The sequence below is a fragment of the Loxodonta africana genome, chromosome 3 (assembly GCF_030014295.1).
Source record: "Loxodonta africana isolate mLoxAfr1 chromosome 3, mLoxAfr1.hap2, whole genome shotgun sequence".
Lineage (NCBI taxonomy): Eukaryota > Metazoa > Chordata > Mammalia > Proboscidea > Elephantidae > Loxodonta > Loxodonta africana.
Genome location: NC_087344.1, coordinates 105,436,675 through 105,460,215, shown reverse-complemented (window position 1 = coordinate 105,460,215; position 23,541 = coordinate 105,436,675). Strand labels below are relative to the sequence as shown.

The window sequence follows — 23,541 nt, the reverse complement described above, 5'->3', positions numbered from 1 at the left end:
ACCCTGTCCTATAGGGTTGCTATGGGTCGGAATCGACTCGATGGCACTGGGTTTGGTTTTGTTTGGTATGGAAGTAGGGGAAACCCTGGTGGTGTAGTGGTTAAGTGCTACGGCCGTTAACCAAGAGGTCAGCAGTTCTAATCCGCCAGGCACTCCTTGGAAACTATGGGGCAGTTCTACTCTGTCCTTTAGGGTTGCTGTGAGTTGGAATTGACTCGATGGCAGTGGGTTTATGGAAGTAGGAGCCCTAGCGGCTCAGTGGTTAACAGCTCAAATCTACCACCTGCTCCTTGGAAACTCTGGGGGACTTCTACTCTGTCCTGTAGGGTCTCTATGAGTCAGAATCGACTCGACGGCAATGAGTTTGTTTTGGTTTACTGTGGAAGCGAACCCTTCCCCCTGCAAATTATCAGTGATACGTGAATGAAATAAGTTTTTAATTTTTTTATTATGAAGTGATAGATACACAAAACAATATGAAATGGCTTTTGGTAATGTGCTCTACCTTTCCCATCTGTAGGGAATGGACTATTTGGGTTCTCGGCAATATGTTCACCGGGATTTAGCAGCAAGAAATGTCCTTGTTGAGAGTGAACACCAAGTGAAGATTGGAGACTTTGGCTTAACCAAAGCAATTGAAACTGACAAGGAGTACTACACAGTCAAGGATGATCGGGATAGCCCTGTGTTTTGGTAACTGAATCAACTGGAATTTGATGTCATCCATGTTTCATATGCTTACACTGTTTTAACAGGCCTTTCTAGTTAATGTCTGTCATTCTTTCGGCTTGAGTCAAGGTTAGAGGGGATTAGAACATTTAGAATCGATCAGTATTTGCCTTTAAGAAACTTTTTAGGCTGTGTCACTGAAAGCAGCCCACACAGAAATGCCTGAGCTTCACAGGACACCGTCTCCCAAGGAGTGGGAGGGATCTGATCATCAGCTCAGCTCCCAGGCAAGGGCATCCATCTGACAAAATTCCTAAAACTGTCAGCAGGTGGAGTAGTCATAGTTCCTTCCCTGAAGCACATCCATGCAGAGGGAGGCTTCGAGGGCAGGTAGAAGGAGGGGGTTGGAACAAGGTGGTGAAGTAGGCATTGAGCAAATGCAGGGAGATCCTGGGCAAAGCAGAGCAAAATCTGTGGGAAACCTGGCAATCTTCTCCTGAGGCTCTAGAGGCATCCCTGTGAGGCAGCCACACTCTGACTGCTGCCACCTCTCAGCCTGGAACACCATCCAGGGGAGAATTCTGCTGCCTCAGTCTCCCCACCACCCCCTGTAAAACTGATCAGCCGCCCCTAGGTGTAGCCTACATAGATTGACACATAGGTCTCTCCCGCCCTGGAGCCTACACCTTCATTGGTTAGATAAATACGTATCAGGGTCCTACTTTGTACCAGTTACTAGGGGTATAATGGTGAACAAGACTGAGTTTAGAGTTCAGTGAGCAAGACAGCCAGTTTCATCTGTGATAAGCATAAAATGGTTAGGCTTGGTTTTCTGGATGAAACCTGGAAGATTCATAGGAGTTAAGATGGTTGGAAGAAGGCACAGGTGACTGACAAGAATAAGCAAGAACAATGCAAGTTGCAGGAACTGAAATCAGCTCAGTGTGGCTGAATCCTGAGGTGGGGAGTTCTCAGGGGCAGCTAATGCAGAGTGTTGTAAGCTGTGCTGAGGAGCGTGGAATTGAGCTTCATTCCATGAGCACTGGGATGCCATTGGAGGTTTGAAGGATGGAGACTTTTGTTATAAAAAGATCACTGTGGAATAGAGGGGAGCAAGATTGGAGCCAGGGAGTCTGATTAGGCTACTTCAACAACCCAGGCTGGAGGCAGTGATGGCGAGACATAGGATAATGGTTAGGGATAGTGACAGTGGGGTTTAAGAGAAGCACGAGAAGGTTGGATACGGGGACATCTAGGCTCTGCCTTGGACAACTGGATATCATTTGCCAAAATAGGCAACATGGGAAGAGGATTTGGGAGTGAGGTCACTCTGCTGACTCATTATGAGCTTGCAAGCGACTCCAACCTGGGGGTTGTCTTCCTATGACCTCCTCCTCTTCCTCCTTTTCCTCCTCCTCCTCCTCCACCACGGTGTGAGCATATGCCCAGTGAAACGAAGAGCATGGACTTGGCCGAGAGTTGGGGCTGCTTATTATTTTGGGCAAATACATACTACTGAGAGGCTGTAAAGGGTATTGTATATGTCAGGTGTACACCACAGCACATAGAGATGATTAATATGTAACATGCTTAGATGCCTTAAATATTAAATTCTAAGAAGAACCAAAGAGATGACTTCTGAATAACTCTAATGTCTGTTGGAATATCCTTCCCAGGAAATGAAGTTTCATATCCTGCTTTCTTTCAGGTATGCTCCAGAATGTTTAATTCAATGTAAATTTTACATCGCCTCTGATGTCTGGTCCTTTGGAGTGACTCTGCATGAGCTGCTGACTTACTGTGATTCTGACTCCAGTCCCATGGCGGTAAGCCCTGCTTGTATCTCCTGGAATCTAGCACCCAATTGAAATATATCCATCCTTCTGCTTTTATAAGTTTTGTTTTCAAGTGAATCCAATCCATGTATTATAATAGATTGGGAAAGTGTCACATTCCCATTTAATTTGGCTTATTACAGGACAATTATTTGTGGCTCTCTCATGTCTTGGTTTCACAAGGAACCCAAAGTTCTGAATTTCAAGGACCTTATCTGCATAAGGAGACCAGGAACAGTTTCATGTGAGAACTAATGAGTTAAGTGAGGTAATACTGGGTAGAGGGCTAGCCTGTACTTCATTTATTACCAGACATGGTCATTTTCACAGGAACAGGCTTGTCATGCATTGAAGTATGTCCCCCCAAAATGTGTATCAGCTTGGCTAGGCCATAATTCCCAGAATTGTGTGGTTGTCTACCATTTTGTGATCTGATGTGATTTTTGTATGTGTTGTAAATCCTATCTCTATGATATTAATGAGGCAGAATTAGAGGTACTTATTTTTTTATGTTAATGAAGCAGGACTCAATCTACAAGATTAGGTTGTATCTTGAGTCAGTCTCTTTTGAAACATAAAACAGAGAAGCTAACAGAGAGACAGGGAGACCTCATTACCACCAAGCAAGATAGAGGCAGGAGCGTGTGCGCCCTTTGAACCCCTGGTCCTTGTGCTGAGAAACTTCTAGACCAGAGGAAGATTGATAACAAGGGCCTTCCCCCAAAGCCAACAGAGAGAAACAGCCTTCTCCTGGAGCTGGCACCCTGAATTTGGATGTCTAGCCTCCTAGACTGTAAGAGAGTAAATTTCTCTTTGTTAAGGCATCTACTTGTGCTATTTCAGTTATAACAGCACTAGATAACTAAGACAAGGCTCCTCAGGAAGGAGTGAACAGGAGGTAGAGTCTGAGATGTTTGTAAATAGACTGATAACTGAGAGCTAAGCTAAGGATTTTGGACTTTGTTTTAAAGTTACTAAAGAGAAAGGCATGTTTATTGTTACTCTAATTGTCAACACAAGCGAATTCACTTTAATCTATTTGATTTTTATGTAAGTATGCTCAAAACAATTTTTTGGTTTTATTTTAGTTGTTCCTGAAAATGATAGGCCCAACTCATGGCCAGATGACAGTAACGAGACTTGTGAATACATTAAAAGAAGGAAAACGTTTGCCATGTCCACCTAACTGCCCCGATGAGGTATTTATGGGCCACTCTTTTTATTATGTTTTCACAGCTTGAGCTGTCCAGTAAGGGGGGCAGGGGAGGGAGAACTGGAAGTGGGATAGAAAATTTCTTTAAAATAGTATTCTGAAGCTGAATTTCAGGTAATATATTTGAGAAATCATCTTAGGGGCAGACGATAGCCAAACATTGTGTTCAAGTCAAGGATTCCCTCCAAAAGTAGGATCACTTCAGTGTTTATCAACTTGCTTACCCTAAAGGAGCATATTTTGAATGAGTTTTATTGTGAGAAATAGATACTACATTCTTTTGTGTAAGTTATCTATTTATAGCATTTATAACACTTAATTTTTTGTACTCCAAAGTGAATGAGTGCTTGCTTCGGCAGCACATGAAGTGAATTGAGTCTTTAAGACTAAATTCTAGACTGTTTAAAATATACTGAATAGTATAAGTAAAAGAATGAAACAAGTTTGGAAATCTAGAGTCTAAACTGAGATATAATGTCACCCGTTTGGAGCCCTGGTGGTGCAGTAGTCGGCAGTCTGAATGCACCAGCTGCTCCTTGGAAACTCATGGGGCAGTTCTACTCTGTCCTGTAGGGTTGCTATGAGTCAGAATAGACTCGATAGCAACGGATTTGGTTTTGGGTTTTTACACTGGTTTGCAGTAATGACGTGGATCTGAAGGTTAATCTGCCCTTAAGCTTCTGAACTATTGAAATATTATATATGAACTATAGTTGTATATCAGGAGAGACCAGTCCCTGGAGAAGGACATGATGCTTGGTAAAGTGGAGGGTCAACGAAAAAGAGGAAGACTCTCAACAACATGGATTTGACAGTTTCTCCAACAATGGGCTCAAGTGTAGCAACGATCGTGAGAAAGGCGCAGGACTGGGCAGTGTTTCATTCTGTCGTACACAGGGGTCGCTATGAGTCGGAACCGACGTGACAGCATTTAAAAACAATGTAGCTGTATAAAATTTTCTGTGTTTTAAATTATTTAAATATTCTTGTTTCTTAGTTTATTTATTAAGGAAAAGTTATTTACATTTCCCAAATTGTTTTCTTACCCTTGATGTTCTATAATTTAAAAAAGCTCGCAAACCCAACAACATTTTTAGTTAACTTTTTTTTTTTTTTCCTTCACTTTTTACAGGTTTATCACCTTATGAGAAAATGCTGGGAATTCCAACCATCCAATCGGACAACTTTTCAGAACCTTATTGAAGGATTTGAAGCACTTTTAAAATAAGAAGCATGAATAACATTTAAATTTTGTTTTTCATCAGATCCTCCCCCCGCAACAAATACCCAAGCCATTTAAAGATAAAAAATTTTAATAGGCAAAGTTTCTGTTAGTCTAAAAACTCACTCAGCAAGTACCTGAGTGTGAATCTGTGTAGAATAAGGTAAAACACTGTGGTGCTTAATATGTGTAAGGACTTCCTCTTCAAACTTGGCACCAGTGACTCCAGTGACAATCAAAATAGTAGAAAACACGTAAGCACTCCTCCTTTCGGAAGGAATGTATCACCATTCCGTGTGGCTAGTTTACCATCACTCACAATTACCTGCCAAAATGGAATTTTTCAAAACAAGAGGGAGTGGACCAAAATAATGTCTCAAAATTATTGCCTTTTCCCAGCTGTCAGTTGATCCGAAATGTTTTTCTGGCACATAAAGATAAAGATTGACAAACTTAGGATACTTTCACATGCCCTCAAATTTCAGTATCTGTACAGTGATAGACCAAGCATTCTTGAAATATTAGACACCAGTTAGCATATTATTGTTTCTATACAAAGATAAGCGTATTCCTGTCACCAGTAGGAATTAAACTTTGAATCATTTCTCCAGTGGCTTAGCTCCTGTCCCCTTGGATGACCTGCGGTACCCATTTTTGAGAAAACTGTTTGTGTGCAAGGGGACAGCCGTGGAATAGATAACTCTGCTGCATGACATTAACTCTTGAGAACTAAGCCTGTGTGCCTGTGCTTCCTAAGCAGTATACCTTTAATCAGGATTGATCCCAAGAACCTGGATGCTATTAAATGTGCTTTAAAGAAACGCCGGTGTATATCCTTTTACAACTCTACCACTTCGGGGCGAGCTGTTCCAGCATTGGTTTTGGATGCTGTACGCAACCAGTCAGAACATATACCACGTACATTGCACTGTTCTTAGAGTGTTTTGAAACTTACCTTCCATCTCCAAGAGTCGATGACTGTTTTGACCATCACCTATGACACAAAACTTGAAAGAAGAGGCCCAGCTAGAGGCACTGTGGAGTTCAGGATCCACTGAACAGTTTTTGGTTTGCTTGGAGGTAGCTGGGTAATCAGAAATGTTTAGTCTCTGATTCAGTGTGAACCATAAAGCTCTTTCTGACCAAGAGTCTGAAAAACTTTTTGTTAATGCTGTCTAGCATTTGTTCAGTATCATTACTTTCCACCTTTCTAGCCTGGAAAAGTGTTCAGAATTGATTGAATGGCAACAATAAACTTGCCATTTAAACTTGTTTGATAACCCGACATCATCAAGGTCTCTGTTTATTGTCAAACCTGTGGCCACTCTATATGCACTTTGTTTACTCTTTATACAAATAAATATACTGAAGACTTTACATGCATATGTCTTTTAATATTAAGATTTCATTTTCAAAGCATTTCAAATAATTTGCTTACATAGAAAAATACCAATATAGGCTTCTGCGGGGCTGGTAATGGTCCATATTACTAACACCACTTGATCTGCACTTTTGTTATGTCCAGTGATGACAGGGCACAGGCTAGCGGGGATGGCAAATCCACATGTGCTGGAATCCAGAAAGTTTTCATGTCAGTCCTTTCAGCCTCTTCCTGCTTTCACTTTACAGCTCTGATTTACAATCCAGCATCTTCCCTTGTTTCTGTTTTCATTACGGTAGAGATGGGACTAAACACTGAAGAGGTTAAACGCAGCATGGAGAAGCCGTTAATCATCTGCTGCATAACTGAGCGATGCCTGATGGTGATCAGCTATTTATAGGTAGTATACCTCTGAGAAATTAGTTTAATTTTCTAGGTGTCATTTTCCAACAGAAGTTAGTGTGTACAATCAGTTATACCAAGTAAAATTCTTTACAAAGGATACAACATATGTATCGATTCTAGACTTCATAATTCAAGGATAGATATTTGAAATCAATAGTCAAAATAATAAATCCCCCAAATGACAAGATGTGTAATGCTCTGATTTCAAAAAGGCTAGGATCATTCAGACCCCAAATTCCATATCATCAATTACAGTCTCATAACAATAAACTTAGAAATTTCTAGATGGCAAAGGGTTTCTCATGCATTTAATACCGAGGGCTTCAGAAAATGGTGATGCAATAAGGACTGACAATTCTTTCAGATATAAATTGGGTTGAATAGCTGGTAATTTTTCAGCCTAACATACCTACAAAAGAATAAGACAAAGCACAGAGTGAGGTATAGCTTATCAGCTCAAAATAGTTATAAATACTGTTGCTCTGTAAGACTCCTTCAGAAAGGGCAGTATTGACTGCTTCACTTTATTGTGCAAACAGGGCACGTGCTGATCAAACCAGGCCCTGTTCTAGCATCTAGGTCATTGCTAGTCTATACTGTGAAATGGGGCACAGAAACGTGCAATCCTTGCCACTTACAAGTCTGTTGCAAAGTTAAGGGTCTGTCTTCAGGTGAAGTAAAAGGAATACAGAATTAGTGCTATTAGATGAGAGGTCACGAACTTTCTCTAAAGGACCAGACAGTAAATATTTTAGGCTTTCTAGGCCATTTGGTCTCTGTCGCAACTACTGAACTCTGCCTTTGTAGCCCAGAAGTAGCCATAGATGATATGTACGTGGATAACCGTGGCTGTGTCCCAATGAAATTTTATTTATGGACGCTGACATTTGAATTCCATATAATTTTCACATACCATAAATTAATATTCTTTTTTTCTCTAACCATTTAAAAATGTAAACATCATTCTTAGCTCACCGGCAGTACAAAAACAGGTGGCAGGCTGAATTTGGCCTGCAGGGCATAGTTTGCCAACTCCTGTATTAGATCTCAAAACTACTTTCCTTAAAATATCTGTTTTTCTCCAAAGGTATAAATGCTAGATAATAAATCAACAGTAAAACAGCTGTTGAGTGGTGTGTACCTTGGACATCACTGCCAGCCTGTGTTGGGGTTTTGTATCGCATGGCTGGCGTGTGGGTAGTAGTGTAGTTTGCACAAAGAGCATCTTTGTGACATCACCGTCACTGCATTTGGTACTTGGACTTTTGTAGTTCTAGGGAAAGTTCTAAAAATCTATAAATGAGATTACTTCTGGGGAGAGCAAATTGAAATGCACATTGGCTTATAAGAAACTCATTCTTCTAAGGCTCAGGAAACAAGGCCGTTTCCTGTTTATTGCTTCAAACTTTTATATATGGTGTCAAAATTGATTCCCAGCCTTAAAACTAGGAATACTGAAACATTGTTAATTTCTCCAGTGGACTGTAAGTTACTATCACATTGAATGTGTTTAATTCTAGTGGAAAACGTTCTCAATGGATGTCTCTTCTTACTGCTACTTATTTTTCATTTGGCAGTTCTGCCTGCTGCACAACACAGTTCCTTCTGGGAAGGTATAAACCCGTATTTCAAGGATATGGCTAGTTTGAATGAAGTTAAGGCAGCAATGAACAGCAGAGGTGCTGCAAGGGACCACATGAGGTTAGAGGGAGAGCTTCACTCAGTACACTCGCTTCTTCTTTAAGTAGGTTTCCACATAATAGGCTCCTGCACCCTGAGAATGCTGGTCAGCAAATTCCACAGAACCGCCTTCCGGGGCGGAGATAAGATAGGATGAGCCTCGCTTTTCATTTCTTAAAGATGACACCTATGAGAAAGCACAAGTGATGTTAAAATCTATAACGATATTTGGCCAAAAGCAAAGATGAGAAGGCAGGAAGGGGTAGAAAATGCAGACGAAAGGAATCGGGGGAACCCACGGCAGAAATGAGAGTGTCAACACATTGAGGGGAATGCAAGCAATGTCATGGAACACTTCATGTACAAACTATCAAAAAGGAAACTAAATTCGTTCTGTCAACTTTCACCTACAGCACAGTAAAAAAAAAAAAAAAAAAAAAATGAGCAGATGGAAGAAAAAAAAATCGAACTATAAAGTGGACCATGGTCATTGATTTGCATGTGTAGTGCCCCCCACCCCTGGCCCAGCCTTTTGAAAAGAAAGTATGAAAAAATTCATGCCTGGCTCTTATCACTCTGTCCTGTTTTTTCCTTGAAAATGGTAACCACTTAGGAAACAGGTACATCTTCCAGCAAACAAGCACCAACCGGAGTCTATAGCAACCAAGAGTTAAATCGATGGGGTTCCTGGGGTTGTCTGGGCTGCCTGAGATGGGGAGGGAAGACTTCAGAGAGAGAAGATGAACTAGCCCATCAACCACCTTTATTTCTTTTCATGTTTTCCTGCCGATCTTCTTTCCTGGATTGGGGGTGCAGGACAATCCCAGGTCCCTGATACAAGTCAATGTTTTCTAAGCTGTGAGTTGAGAACCCACCGGTGGGTCATGGGGGTCATTGCTGGTTCAGTGGTAGAATTCTCATCTTCCATGTGGGAGATCCAGATTCAGTCCCCAGCCAATGCACCTCATGTGCAGCCACCACCTGTCAGTGGAGGCTTGTGTGTGGCTATGATGCTGAGCAGATTTTAGAGTTCAGACTAAGATGGGACTAGGAAGAAAGGCCTGGCAATCTACTTTTGAAAAGTAGCCAATGGAAACCCTATGGACCACAATGGTCTGATCTGCAACAGATCATGGGGATGGCACAGGACTGGGCAGGGTTTCGTTCTGTTGTGCATGGGGTTGCCATGAGTCGGGGGTGACTCAACAGCAGCTAACAACATCATGAAATCATTTAGTGAGTTATGACCAGCAATTTAAAAAAAAAAAAAGACTAGAACAGAGAACATCCAAGTGCATCACATGGAAAAAGAATAAACAATGTTTTGTAACTTAAAAAATAAATCTAATTATATATAATTGGTTTATTCATTAAGGATGTGTATAGAAAAAGCAATTTACCGATTTGGTGTAAATAAGAGATAAATATGAGAACTTTATTTCAAAAAATACAGAAACTTGTTTGTTAAAAGAGTAAAATCTATATGAAAATCATATTGGGAGCTTTTGCAAACCACAAACAAGCTTCTGAGTCCCCCCCCCCCCACCCCACCACCCTTGCCAGTCTCACACACATTTTGGGGAATGAAAAAAAACACTGCAGTTGCTGTGCTTCTCAAACCTAGGAAAGCCCCAATGAATCAAAATATTGAATATTGGTATTCCTATGAGGAAGGAGTGGCTAAGAAGTAGAGCTGCCTATCAAATGAGATGTGAGGTCTACCTAGTAATAAAAGGAGCGGCAAGAGAATAAACCATCAGGTGTAAAAAGTAACAAATGATGTCAGGAAAAATACAAAATGTGCTTTACAGAGCATTGAGAACTCCAGCGTTGGTCTACAGAATCATCACCTGGGGAGTACAATACAACACAGACTTTCAGGCTTCATGTCCAGAGATTCTGATTCACAAATGTTTACGAACAGAAGGGCCAGGTATTCTCACAACTGGTCATAGTAACCAGGAAAATAAACTGGCTTGTGTGATCTCCCACCCCCTCTTAGATTTTAGCTCTTACACATACTGTGACAAGCTTTTAAATATATTATGTAACTATATAATTTAATATACAATATATAAAGCAGAACTATATAATTTAATATACAAGAATTTAAAAATGACTGACAAGGAAAGCTCCCAGCAACGTAGAAGAGTCTTCTCACATTACAATTACAAATACAGTTTGTTGTTGAATCAGCACATGTCACTATTTTAAAAACCAGGGTCAACCTTAGGAGGAACAGGTGATGTCTGCCACATGCCTGCTTGTAGGTAAAATAGCTCTCAATCATCCATGTTAAGAAGAGGGAGGACAGAAGACAAAATCGGAACCCATCTACTTTTTGTTTTTTAAAGAAATACCAGAAATTTTATTTTCATTGTTGTTGTTAAGCAGATCTAATTTTTTATTACCTCCTTTTATTCACTTTGAGAACAAGTTTTTTTTTTTTAATATTTTTGTTGAGCATATACACCAATTCAACAATTTCTACATGTACAATTCAAGGACAGATATTAAGATGTGAAACTATTCTCACCCTCCTTTTCCAAACTCTTCCTCCCCCATTAACATAAACTCACTGCCCGCAAAGCTTCCTGTCTAATCTTTTGAGTTGCTATTGTCAATTTGCTCCCATATAGATGGATCTTAAAAGAGCACAATGCTCAAAGAAGACATCCGTTACTAGTTAAGCTAAACTATTTTGTTTTAAGAAGACTTAAGGGGATGTTTTTGGCTTAAGTTTTAAACATTATCTCAAAGCAATAATTTCAGGGATTCATCCAGCCTTCATGGTTCCAGAAAACCTGGATTCCATGAGAATTTGAAATTCTTTTCTTCCTTTTCTCTGTTTTGATCAGGATTCTTCTATAGAATCTTTGAGAACCCATCTATTTATATATTTTGGTGTTATCTATTGTGACAGTAAAATAAAATTCCTCGTCACATAATGTTTAAAGGAGTATTTCACAAAGTGAAACACTAGCAAAGATAATTTGGCTTTAAATCCTGCTCGAATTTTTTTTCTAGTGATAAAATATATCTGAGGTTTTCTCTACAATAACAAGAGAAAAGGAGTAGGTGGGAATATAGCTGAAACAAGTCTGGCCACGGGGTGGTAACTGAAGCTGGGTTGTTGGGTACAAGGATTCACTATACCATTCTCTCTACTTTTGGACGTTTGAAGCATTCCATAATAAAACGTTTCTCACCAGGGCTAATATCCTAGAGAAGGGCTGTCTGCAACAGAACTGTTTGCTACCCCACTTAACTGGAGCCTGCCTGCCCCACATCCTCTCCTCCCACTGTCAGGCCCCTTAGTCTCCTTTTGAGTTCTGTTGGTCTGGTGATCGTAATTACTGTGTGCTGGACCCAAACCACTAAAGCCGTCAGCCCCTTACTATAACACGGAACTCTTATCAGCTTTCTTCCTCTTAATATATCATCAGCGTATTCCACGAATAAGATTCTTTTCAACGATAAGGAGGCATAAACAATGAACATCTCACTCTGGGATCAGGAAAAAAAAATTCTCATCTCACACTCTTCTCATTTCCCTTCTCTGAGTCTTCCTGCTATGTAGTAGTATGTTGTTTCATGTCTTGGAGTAAAGCAAAGCAACGGCCTGTATTTTTCCCTCTATACCATCTTTATTATCATCCAAGTAGGAAATTTATTCAATGCTTTCATTCAAAGGACTTCCCAATGGTGCTACACCATTCACAGTAAGAATCAACTGAGAGATGATGAGATCAGTGAACAGCTTCACCGAGCAGCACAGAAAAACAATAGAACAGGAAACGAAAACGCGTGTTATTACAGCCCATATCATAATGGGAGAAGATAACTCTTCTGATACACTCTATCAAAGATGTCTAACTTAGTGCAAGGGCTGTGGGGTTACATGGGGAATGTTGACAGTTGAGGAATCTCTAAGAAACAAAGAGAAACCACATTAAGTGAGGAAGCATATGAAGCAAGCATCTTCCCTTCTAGTTCCCATTTGCAGACTATAGATATCCAGTTCTGGGCTGGGCGCTAGAGGGGACACCTAGATGAGTGGAACCCTGTGGTACAGTGGTTAAGAGCTACAGCTGCTAATCAGAAGGTCAGCAGTTCGAATCCACCAACTGCTCCTTGGAAACCCTATGTGGCAGTTCTACTCTGTCCTGTAGGGTCGCTATGAATTGGAATCGATTCAATGGCAATGAATTTGGTTTTTTTTTTGTTTGTTTGTTTAGATGAGTAAAACGTGAACTGTGCTCTCAGAGAGCTCATACCCTAGGAGGGGAAGTAGGAAGAGCACAGAACTAAAAGGAGAAAGTCACCAAGCCAAAAGAGAAATACAGGTGATGTGCTAAAGCTTGTTCAGAAATGGGAAAATGGGTGAGGGGGGTTTGAAAGGTTACTGACAACAGTTTCACAGATGAAATGACACCTGAGTTAAAATTTGAAGGGCTAGGTCAGATGTGGACAGGTGGAGAAAAGGGGATGACTAGTCTAGCAGAAAAGGAATAGCCTGAGCAGAGGCAGATGGCAGGAAGCATGAGTCTGTGATGAACAGAGAGGCTGGTACATGGAAGAGAGTACAGTGGCAAATACGGTTGGAAAGGCAGGCTGGCCTCCAGCATGGAGGGGCTGCAATGCCAAGCTAAGTATCATGAACAGGGAGTGTTATGCATGACCTTGCAATTTGGAAAAATGAATCTGGTAGCTCCATATAAAACATGGTAATGGAGGAGCTGGGCGTTAGGAAACCTTGCCAGGATGGCTTTGCTATTACACGTTGTGTATGTGGGCGAACACACAGAGAAGGTAAGTTGATTTAAAATTTGGTTTAAAATTGTGCGTGTAATACGTAAGTGAAAAGGAACAAAGCGGTATACTTTGAAAATCTGGAAAAACAACCTCAATGGACATTTATGCTTTGGAGAGACCGAAGAAAGGGAAGACACTGAAGAGCTGTGCTATTCCGATTCTGCATGTCAAATACTCAGTGGGAAATCAGATCAACGAATCAGCCAAGCCATGGTACATTTGAAGAAGTATATAATTGAGAAAATGTAATTATGATACCCTGCATTATCTTAGGAGTACTTTTCATGTCCATTATATCCTTGATCTTCACAGAAACCCCATACAGTAGGCAGAGAAAGAATGATTGTCTCCGTTGAACAGATGAGAAAACAAGAACTCAGATACCCTAGGTGACTTGGCTAAAGTCACACCGCTATTAAATAGCAGAGCTGTGACTCCAACCCAGTTTTTCTCACTGTTCTTTTCATACTAATGTGCCCGATAAAATTTTAAGAGAAAAGCTAAATGTGGATCACTATCACAAAGGTGTTTTAATAAATCAGCATCCAAATATGAATTACTTTTCATTGTCTTTGAGATGTCATAACACAGCTAGAGAGAGCAGAGCCAGAGGAAACGTGTTCAGGGAAATTGTGTGAAGACCAAAACAAGGGATTTTTTATTTTTGAGGGGGGAGGGGCGAACTGTCTTCACATACATTAAAATTTATACTTCATGTGGTTTCTCTGACAATGTATAAAGCTTTTTAATAAGCCTTACATATTCTGATGTAACATTTGAGGGGTAAAATCACACATGTTGCAAAAGCACCTTCCACAATGACCACAGCTTTTTGTCTCAAGTTATTGGTAATATCAACATTTGCTCCTACCCCCTTGACACTGAGTGAGCCTGAAGCAGCATTTTTAGAAATTATAAAATTTCCCATTTGGGCAAAAATCTCCCATTCCTTGGTTTTGTTAAATATACTTATAAAAATTAAGAGCTGAGTTCAGTTCAAATGATGCTGAAGATTTATCTTTGGAAGCAAATGACTTAACATTGATTACGGACAACATCCCAGGCATTTTATATACATTAATTCATTTAAGAAGAGCCCTGGTGGTACAGTGGTTAAAGTGCTCAGCTCCTTACCAGAAGATTGGCAATTCAAACTCATCAGACGCTCTGCAGGAGAAAGATGTGGCAGTCTGCTTCTGTAAAGATTAAAGACTACAGCCTTGGAAATCCTGTGGGGCAGTTCTAATCTGTCCTATAGGGTCACTATGAGTCAGAATCGACGGCAAGTTTTTTTTTTTTAATTCATTTAATGCTCAAAGTTACAGCTTGTGATATAGAGAGCTCAGAAAGTTAACAGTTGTTGTATTTTCAGCTTGAAGTCTAAGTGTCCCATCCCAGTTGGAAGAATTCTAAAGACACAATGGTTTAATCCCCCACCTCATCCTCCACAGGGAGCATTGGTGGTTCAGCGGTAGAATTCTCGTCTTCCATGCAGGAAACCCAGGTTTGATTCCAAGCCAGGACACCTCATCTGCAGTCACTACCCATCTGTAAATGGAGGCTTGCATGTTGCTAGGATGCTGAACAGGTTTCAGCGGAACTTCCAGCCAACGAAAGCTCCGTGAATCACAATGGACAGATCCACAACAGATCATGGAGATAGTGGAGTAACGGGCAGTGTTTCATTCCACTGTGCGTGGGGTCGCCATGAGTCAGAGGCCGACTCAGCAGTAGCTAACAACATTGTCCAAAAGAGGTCATCACCCTTTTCAATATGGGCACTTTCATACTCAGAGGACTCGAACCTTTAGCAAGATCCTCATGGTAAGCTGAAACCATCCTAGGTATAGTTTCCACCCATGATACCACTCTGTCCTTTGAACTACAATCCAAGTCTAATACCCTACCATTTCCCTGGTCCATTTACTGTCCTCTCTCCTGGGTGACTAGGTCATGTCTTCCCTCTCCAGCTTCCAAAAACTCATCCCTTGTCTTCACTCTCAGCTGATGATTAGCTTTTTATTTCACTGAGAAAATAAAAGCAACCAAAAGAGAAATCCTGAGAAGCCTCGTCACCAGCGCCAGGTCTCTTTATTTACCCTCTTTCTCCCTTGGTGCTCTCTCTCAATCTCACAGAATTTACAGCCCTTCTGTATGCTGATGGCTCCCAAACGTTTACCTCCGCTGGACCTCTGCCCTCCTCTCCAGATGTGTATGATGAACTAACACCAGTAACAAAGCATCACCAACTGCATGTCTTGAATGCAACATGTCCAAAACTGAACCCCTACTTTTGCTCCCTAAAACTTGCTCTGTCCAGACTAACCCATCTCAATTGAATTACCCATCTCAATCAATGGCAATTCCATTTTCCTAGGCCAAAAGCCTGTTGCCTCTACCTTCCTGAATCCAATCACCTCACACTACCTCCACAGCCCTCATCTTGGTCCAAGCCATATCATCTTTACTTGGATTATAATGTAGCAGTTTTCTAACTAATCTTGCTTCTGCTCCTGCATTCTACATTCATTGTTTAATGCAGCAGCCAGAGGTGTCCTGTTAAACTAAGTAGGCCCGTGTTATCCCCTCTACTCAAAATCTCCCAGTGGTTTTCTGTCTCACTCAAAGTAAAACCAAAGCCCTTACAATGGCCTCGAAGGCCCTACCTGGTCTGCCTCTCCTTTCCTTCCTACTGTGCCTCATCTCCTACTCTCCACTTCACTCACTGCCCTTTTGCTTTAGTCTCCCTGATGGTCCTGTAATATGCCAAGCGCGTTTCTGCCCCGGTGCCTTTGCACTTGCTGTTCCCTCTTCCTGGAATGAACTTTGCATACACATTCATATGGCACACTCCCTGAACTTCTGGCCTTTGCCCAAGTATCAATTTCATGATGAGGCCTTCTTCAACTGTGTAGGCTCATCTGCTATCAGTCCAAATTAAAGATACTTATCATTAATGGTCTTCTGAAAAGAATGTGACTGGTTAGCATGTAGCCCTTCAAATAGAAAATCAAGTTGATTTTCAGAAAATTCTGCCTCTCTTGGCGTAGTGGTTAAGGGCTATGGCTGCTAACCAAAAGGCTGGCAGTTCGAATCTACCAGGCGCTCCTTGGGAAGTTCTACTCTGTCCTATAGGGTCGCTATGAGTCAGAATCAACTAGACAGCAATGAGTTTGGGGTTTTTTTTTTGGTTAGGAGGAGTACTCTCACTGTCCTCAGCTTCACTGTATCTTTTCTAAGCCCTTCCTCTTTAGAAGAGTCAGCTTAGATGGAGAACCCAAAATGAACAAATGCACTAGTTCTTTGAAATGAGAATCACATCATTAATATTCCTTTCTTATAGTATAAAGTTCAGCTTTTAAAAGACTTCGCACCTACACAGAAACGAATTAATTTGATTATATTTTCTGCAATATAGCTCATTTTTAAGATTTTATTTAAAGAATACTGTTTTCCCAATTTTCAAAAAAAATTTTTTAAACCAACATGCTTCATTCTGTGACATTTATAACTAAAAATAAAATCTCTCCCTCATCTCTACATACAGATGTTTTCAATTTTCATTCATTTTTGCCTCTCACCTACTTACTTTTCTTCGTATGTGCTATGTACATCCCAACTTTACATTTAATGATTATCCCCAAAAAGTATTTTACCACGTTCAAAAAACAAAACAAAAAACACCATGTGAAATTTATTTGACCTTCACCTCACTAGTCTGCAGTGGCCAAACCAAGTTGTACAAATGGTATATCTTACATCTAAGTATATTCCTTAAACGAACACCTTTAAAAAATCAAAACACAACATTAAAACCCTTTGAAAAGTTAGATTAACATCAGAATAGCAACTCAAAACTGCCTTCAGGTTTATTTATACTATGTACTATTCCTTTACAGATTTTATTGAACTGTTAAAAAAGACTTATTGAATGTAAAACTTGAAGATTTTAAAGGAATGAGAGTAATTTTAAATACATTTCCAAAGCTTATTTTCCTTAATTCTATTTTTTAACCAAGATAATTTTTCCTGAAGTGCTTTCCAAGTTATTGTCTAGAGTTAACTGAAAGATAACCTGTGGTTCCACAATTACTGTTTAAAGTAGGTCTAGGTTTTAGGAATTATTTTACATAGTAAGTGCTTGTCACAAGATTCTGATCTACCATAGTTCACACAAAAATCCACTCAACCTTCATCACACGATGCACTTCCGGCCAGGCTGTCTGCATTATTTGCCCACTAGGTGGCAGCATTAGGCTCTATATGAAGGGATAAGCGCCACCCAGGCTTTTTTGTTCATTTTTTGTTTTTGTTTTCTCTTTCCCCATCACATCATCTCATCACACCTTCTGCAGTTGATTCCCTGCAACAGGCAATCAGCCTCCTGGTAGGAAAGACCCCCGTAACCAGGGTAACGTGAGGGTACAACATTCAAGTAGATAGCACTGTGGTAATTTAAGGCATGTCAGAAGACTCTGAAGTGTGGGAAGTGTTGAATGAAAAATCACAATCCCAATTTAAACATCCACATGAAATATATGAAACAATTCTGATATTACTAAAAGTAACCTTGAAAATGCCTATGTAAAACTAGAAAGTTGCCTAAAACGAATTTTTATGTTGTTTACTCAAAAAGGGGAGGGGAAAATGTTTTTTTGATAGATAATTAGATGTCAGATTTATGTGTTTAATAGACATTAAATAAATTAGCTCAAAGGTTGTTCCCTTAAGGTGGGCTTCTCTCGGCCATTTGACATAGGTGTACATCTCCATAAAGGGAATACTGTTAATCTCTACCTCAGAATTTGAAATTTCAGGCTCCATTTGTATATCCACTCTAACAGGATTATATAGCTGACCATAATGCCATCATCACTGCCAGAGTCTGCACTGCAGTTTAAATCTATTTCTGACTGAAATTTTCTCCATCACATTTCAAATATTTAAGAAATGCAGTTTGTAAGAAAATAACTGCAGCTCAATGGCAATTCCAGTTAATTAGCAATATTGGCTCATCCAAGCCAAGGAACTTGGTGGTGCAGTGGTTAAAGCACTCAGCTAACTGAAAAGCCAGTGGTTCAAACCCACCAGCTGCTCCGTGGGGGGAAAAAAGGTGACGGTCTGCTTCCATAAAGATTTACAGCCTGGAAACCCTATGGGACAGCTCTGCTCTGACCTACGGGGTCACTATGACTTTGACAGCAGTGGTTTTTTTTTTTTTTAACCCATGAAATGGTATACCTCCCTATATTCATAGTTGTTCTTCTTTATTTTTCTCTCAACGAGGTCTTTTAGTTTTCATTGTAGAGTTCTTAGATGTCTTCCATTGAATTTACTACTACATATTTCATGTTGGATGCTATTTTAAATGGACTTCTTTTTAAATTACATCTTCTAATTATTTGCTACTGGTATATAGAAATACAACTGATTTTTGTATTTTGCCCCCGTATCTTGTGACCTTGCAAAATTTACTTATTAATTTCAGTGACTGTTTTATAGTTTCTTAAGCATTTTTCATGTAAACAATCATCAAGTGTAAAAGACATTCTTATTCTCCACCTTTTTTTTTTTTTTTACCTTATTGCACTGGGTAAAATCTCCAGTAAACTGCTGAATAGAAATCGTCAAAGTGGTACATTCTTGCCTTGTTTTTTGGCAATCTCCCTGTTTTGAGCAAGTAGTCCATTTTTATTTAATGTAATCATTATTATGGTTCAATTTACGTTTACCACTTAGCTATTTGTTTTCTACTCATCCTGGTTGTTTTTGTTTCTCTCCTGACATTTTTTTGGCTTTAGCAACTATTTTTTTTAGAATCCCATTTTAATTAAACTCTTGACAATTTAACGATACTTCTCTGTATGACTTTTAATAGTTTCTCTAGGGACTACACTGTGGATTCTATCCCTTATCGCAGTCTACTTAGAGATTTTATTGTTCTATTTCATGTAAAATGTGATAACCTGCAACCATTTACCCCTATGCTATCCTTTGTACTACTGTTGTCAAATATATTACATCTATATACATTATAAAATCCAAAATACGTCTTAATTTCTGCTATTAAAGAAATTAAGAGAAAATATATAGTTTTATTTATTTATCCACATAATTACCAGTTCTATTGCTTTTCGTTTTTTTTCCTGTAGATCCGAGTTTTAATCTGGTTTCACTTTCCTTTAACCTGAAGAAAATTTTTTAGCGTTTCTTGTACGTGTAGGTCTGGCAGTGATAAATTGTTCTCATTTATCTGAAAATATCTTTCTTTTGCCTTGATTTTTTTTTTTTTCCACAGGATATTGAAATCTGTGTTAATAATGCTCTCCACCACATTCTCTTACCTTCTGGGCTTCACTGTTTCTGAGGAGAAGCTAGCCATTATTTGTATTGTTGTTTCACTTAACACAGTGGTTGTCAAAGGGGAGGGAGGGTAATCTAGCCCAACCAAAAACGTCAATAGTCCCAAGGCTGAGAGACTGTCTTAAGATAATGTGTGTTGTTTTTATCTAGTTGCTTTCATGACTATCTCTTTATAACTTTGTTTTTCAGCATATTAACTATGACGTTCTTAGGTAAAAATTTCTTTTTACTTATCCTAGTTTGTAGGGGGGTTCTGTAAGACTCTTGGATCTGTAAGCTTTTTAAACCAAATTTAGGAAATTTCTGACCATTATTTTTTTAAGTGTTGTATCTTTTTCCTCTCTTCCTGAGACATGCACATCCTCCCATATACTTTAAATCATCTCTAGATTACTTATTAACACCTAATACAATGTAAATGCTATGTAAATAGTTGTTATACTGTATTATTTTAGGAATAATGATGGAAATGATGACAAGATGTGAGGCAAACAACGCTCAGATAAGTGCTGAAGAGAAACTGAGGACCTGTGAAATGGAAGGAGGCTACAGCAGGGTATGCCGACACATTTCATTTGTGTGGATTCAGGGTAGTACTCGGTGCATGGTAAATTCCAGGTTTTCTGGTTCTTTTTGAATATTTTCTATCTGCATTTGGTTGAATCTGCACATGTAGAACCCGTGGATACAGAGGACTGACTGTACATGTATTTTAGACTGATATTGGCACTTAAGGGTCTGTTAATTGGTTTTCAATTTTTTTTCTCTCTGTTCTTCAGAAGGAAGTTTCTTTTGATACGTTTTCATGTTTACTGAACCTTTTTCTGCCTTTTTGAATCTTTTGTTAAGTATATTCAGTGTATTTATTTTAAATACTATACTTTTCAGTCCTAGAACTCTGATATCCTTAGTTTAGATTTCTCAGCTCACATTCCCAATTTATGCATTATGAGCTTACTTTTAAGTTCTTTAACATACTTACATTAACTGCTTTACAGTCTTTGTCTGCTAAGTCTAACATCTGGGTCATTTGGGGGTCAGTTTCTATTAACTCCTTTTTCTTTTGTGTGTCACATTTTCTTGTTTCTTCAAATGAACACTGTGGATGATACAATGTAGAGACTATGGATTCTATCATATTCCTCTTAACAGTGCTAATTCTTGTTGTAAGGACTTAACTTTGCTGAACTCAAACTCCAAACACTGTCTCCTCTGTGGTGGTGAGCAGTACAATCTCTTCTCAGTTCTTTCAGTCTTCCAACTATTGCTTTTCACTAAGTTCCTTGGATTGTCCCTCTTACAAACATAGTTCAGGAATCAGCAAAGTATTTGGACCGAGTTTATATGCAGATTTTGAGGCTTCTCCCTATGCAGCTTCCCCTTTCCCAAGATTTCTCCTCTTGCTTTTAAGCCTAACAGCCTTGGACTCTGACCTCTGACTCCTTCAGTCATTACAAGTACAGCTTTCTGCATACACTAGTGAGTGCTACCTAGTACAGTGTGGCTTTCCTCTTCTAAAGGCTGACTCCTCTTCAGTTTCTTTTGGTCACTCTCCAGTGCCTTCAAATAGTTCGTTTTTTTTTTTTTTTCATATTTAGTCCAACATCAGTAAGTGCTATCTGTAGACAGTATAGTCCAATATAAGCAGCTTCATCAGTACTGTGCCAGTTTGATTTTTAAATGTGATTTTTATTGGAAATGAGACGACTATTTCCATCTATTCCTTGACTCATGCATCTCTCCTAATCCTTATGCACAGCAGCCTATACAAACAGTTCCTATCAGATATTACTTCCATGCCTGAAGAAACTTCTCCATTGTATAATGAAAAAAAAAAAAAAAAAGTTGACTTTGGAATCAGAGAAATCATTTATGAACTGTAGGAATTTGGGAAGGTTACCACTCCACTTATATTATGGAGGTTGTAATTTGAATCTCAGAGATTATTAGAAAGATTAAATACATTGTAAAACATATAGCAAGTGTTAAAAAAAAAAACAAAAACCGTTGGTTCCTTTTCCTTAGACATCTTCCTCTGTTTCTAAATATGACCACCTTTTTTCTAGCTACTTTATTCCACTGTTGTTGTTGTTAGCTGCCATTGTGTTGGCCCAACCCATGATGACTTCATGCTGTGATCCACTGGGTTGTCATTGGCTGATTTTCAGAAGTAGACTGCCAGGTCTTTCTTCCTAGCCTCATTCTGGAAGCTCTGCTGAAACCTGTTCAGCATCACAGCAGCATGCAAGCTTCCACTGACAGGTGGGTTGGTGGCTGCACTTGAGGTACACTGGCTGAGAATTGAACCCCAGCCTCCTGCATGAAAGGCGAGAATTCTACCACTGAACTGTAACATTGAATGAAGTTTACTTGATAGGGATTAAGGAACACAAAGGAGATAGTACAAATCTCACTTTATGTACAAGCATAACAAGAAGCAGGGACTGCCCAAGGGGAACCTGAATGCAGGAAGAATTCACTCCACAGTATCTGGGGTAACCAAATACAGAATAAGGAGGAAGCATGGCAATGCAAGAGGCAACTTTATCACAGAATTTCTGCATATGTCAATGAGGTAGAGTGTCTTCTATGGATATGATGAACACACAATAAACACTGCCATCTAAGAGCAAAACTACTAACTGTGGAAAATGAGACAAATTTCAAAAGTAAAATGTAAGAAATGAGAAAGTACATTCGTTTTTTAAGCTTAAACCTTTAGTTAAATATTATAACTAAATTTAAAAATATTTATTGTGCTTCTTTCTGTTGATAAAAGTAAATTTTTGTTCCCTATAAACAAAAAAATTGGAATCGTACAGGACTACATGATACAAAATTTTAAAATTAACAAGATTATAAAAATTTATCATGTGTTTACATATTACAGGAGTATTAATGTTTGCATTATATTTCCTGGTATTATTAAGATATAATTTACTCAGTCTTATGAATTGTTGGAGATTTAGGCTGTTTCCAATTTTCAGAACTATAAATAATTCATAAATGTTTTCATACATCTCTGATAATTTCATAGGCTTTTGTCAGGTGCAAATATAATTAACATACAATCAATATCCTTATCAACGTCATTATTAAAATTTTAAGTAATAAAGGACCAAAGATGGTGGCTTATGAACAATGTAAGAGAATGTCTTCCAGATTGTATTAATTCATGATCGCCCTTTAAATACAGGTGTGACGTCACCTAATTATACTATCTTCCAACCTGTGTTTCTCCATCTTGTCCACAAGTGTATGATAAAAGACTTTATCATATATTTTGCCAATATCCAGCTGTACCATATTTACATCATCTATTTGACCTGTGTTTACTAGTATCCTATCATAAAAGTATACTCAGGCATGAATTGGTCTAAGTGAATTCATACTGGTGAGGTAGACACAGAGTTGCTTCAAGGAAATCAAAGTGGAGGCACTGTTCCAACAAACAGGATAGAGCTGAGAAGAAGCTGACTGCTCTGAGAAATAAGAAAGAATCAGAACTGTTAATTATAAAGCTCTTGTAATTACATAATCATATAGTGCTAACATGATATTTACTCTCAGCTTAGGCACTAAGAATAAGCTGAAGAAGAATGAGGCAGAGCAAACTTGATATTTAAGTAATGACACAGTATACCTGTTGAATATAATACTGTTTTTGTTATGGACTGATTAACTGAGTGGTCTAAAGTGAGCAAAGTAGTGCCTATAATTATGCTTCTCTTTCTACATCTATAAAAAAAAAAAATCTATAAGCACTGGTGAATAACAGTGGCATTTCCTTGGGTTTCTTAGTCAGGTTTACACTGATATAAACCAGAGGTCAGCAGACAGTAATATTTCAGTCTTGCGAACCACATGGTCTCTGATGCAACTAATCAAATCTGTTGCTGTACCGTGAAAGGACCATAAACCAAAAACCAAACCCGCTGCTGTTGAGTCGATTCCGACT

The 23,541-nt window shown here is 39.1% G+C and overlaps 2 protein-coding genes across 6 annotated transcripts in view; one reads left to right on the top strand and one right to left on the bottom strand.

Moving 5' to 3' along the window:
• Positions 1 to 6,316, top strand: part of JAK1 (Janus kinase 1) — a 149,538-nt gene extending 143,222 nt beyond the window's left edge. For all 4 annotated transcript variants that reach the window (XM_064282095.1, XM_064282093.1, XM_064282094.1 and 1 more), the window contains 4 exons: positions 521 to 693; positions 2,378 to 2,495; positions 3,593 to 3,703; positions 4,850 to 6,316. In XM_064282095.1, coding sequence (XP_064138165.1) covers positions 521 to 693; positions 2,378 to 2,495; positions 3,593 to 3,703; positions 4,850 to 4,945 — 498 coding nt within the window. In that variant the 3' untranslated portion in view covers positions 4,946 to 6,316. The remainder of the gene's footprint in view (positions 1 to 520; positions 694 to 2,377; positions 2,496 to 3,592; positions 3,704 to 4,849) is intronic.
• Positions 4,796 to 23,541, bottom strand: part of RAVER2 (ribonucleoprotein, PTB binding 2) — a 74,427-nt gene continuing 55,681 nt past the window's right edge. For both annotated transcript variants that reach the window (XM_023549501.2, XM_023549502.2), the window contains exon 12: positions 4,796 to 8,592. In XM_023549501.2, the coding sequence (XP_023405269.2) occupies positions 8,446 to 8,592 (147 nt within the window). In that variant the 3' untranslated portion in view covers positions 4,796 to 8,445. The remainder of the gene's footprint in view (positions 8,593 to 23,541) is intronic.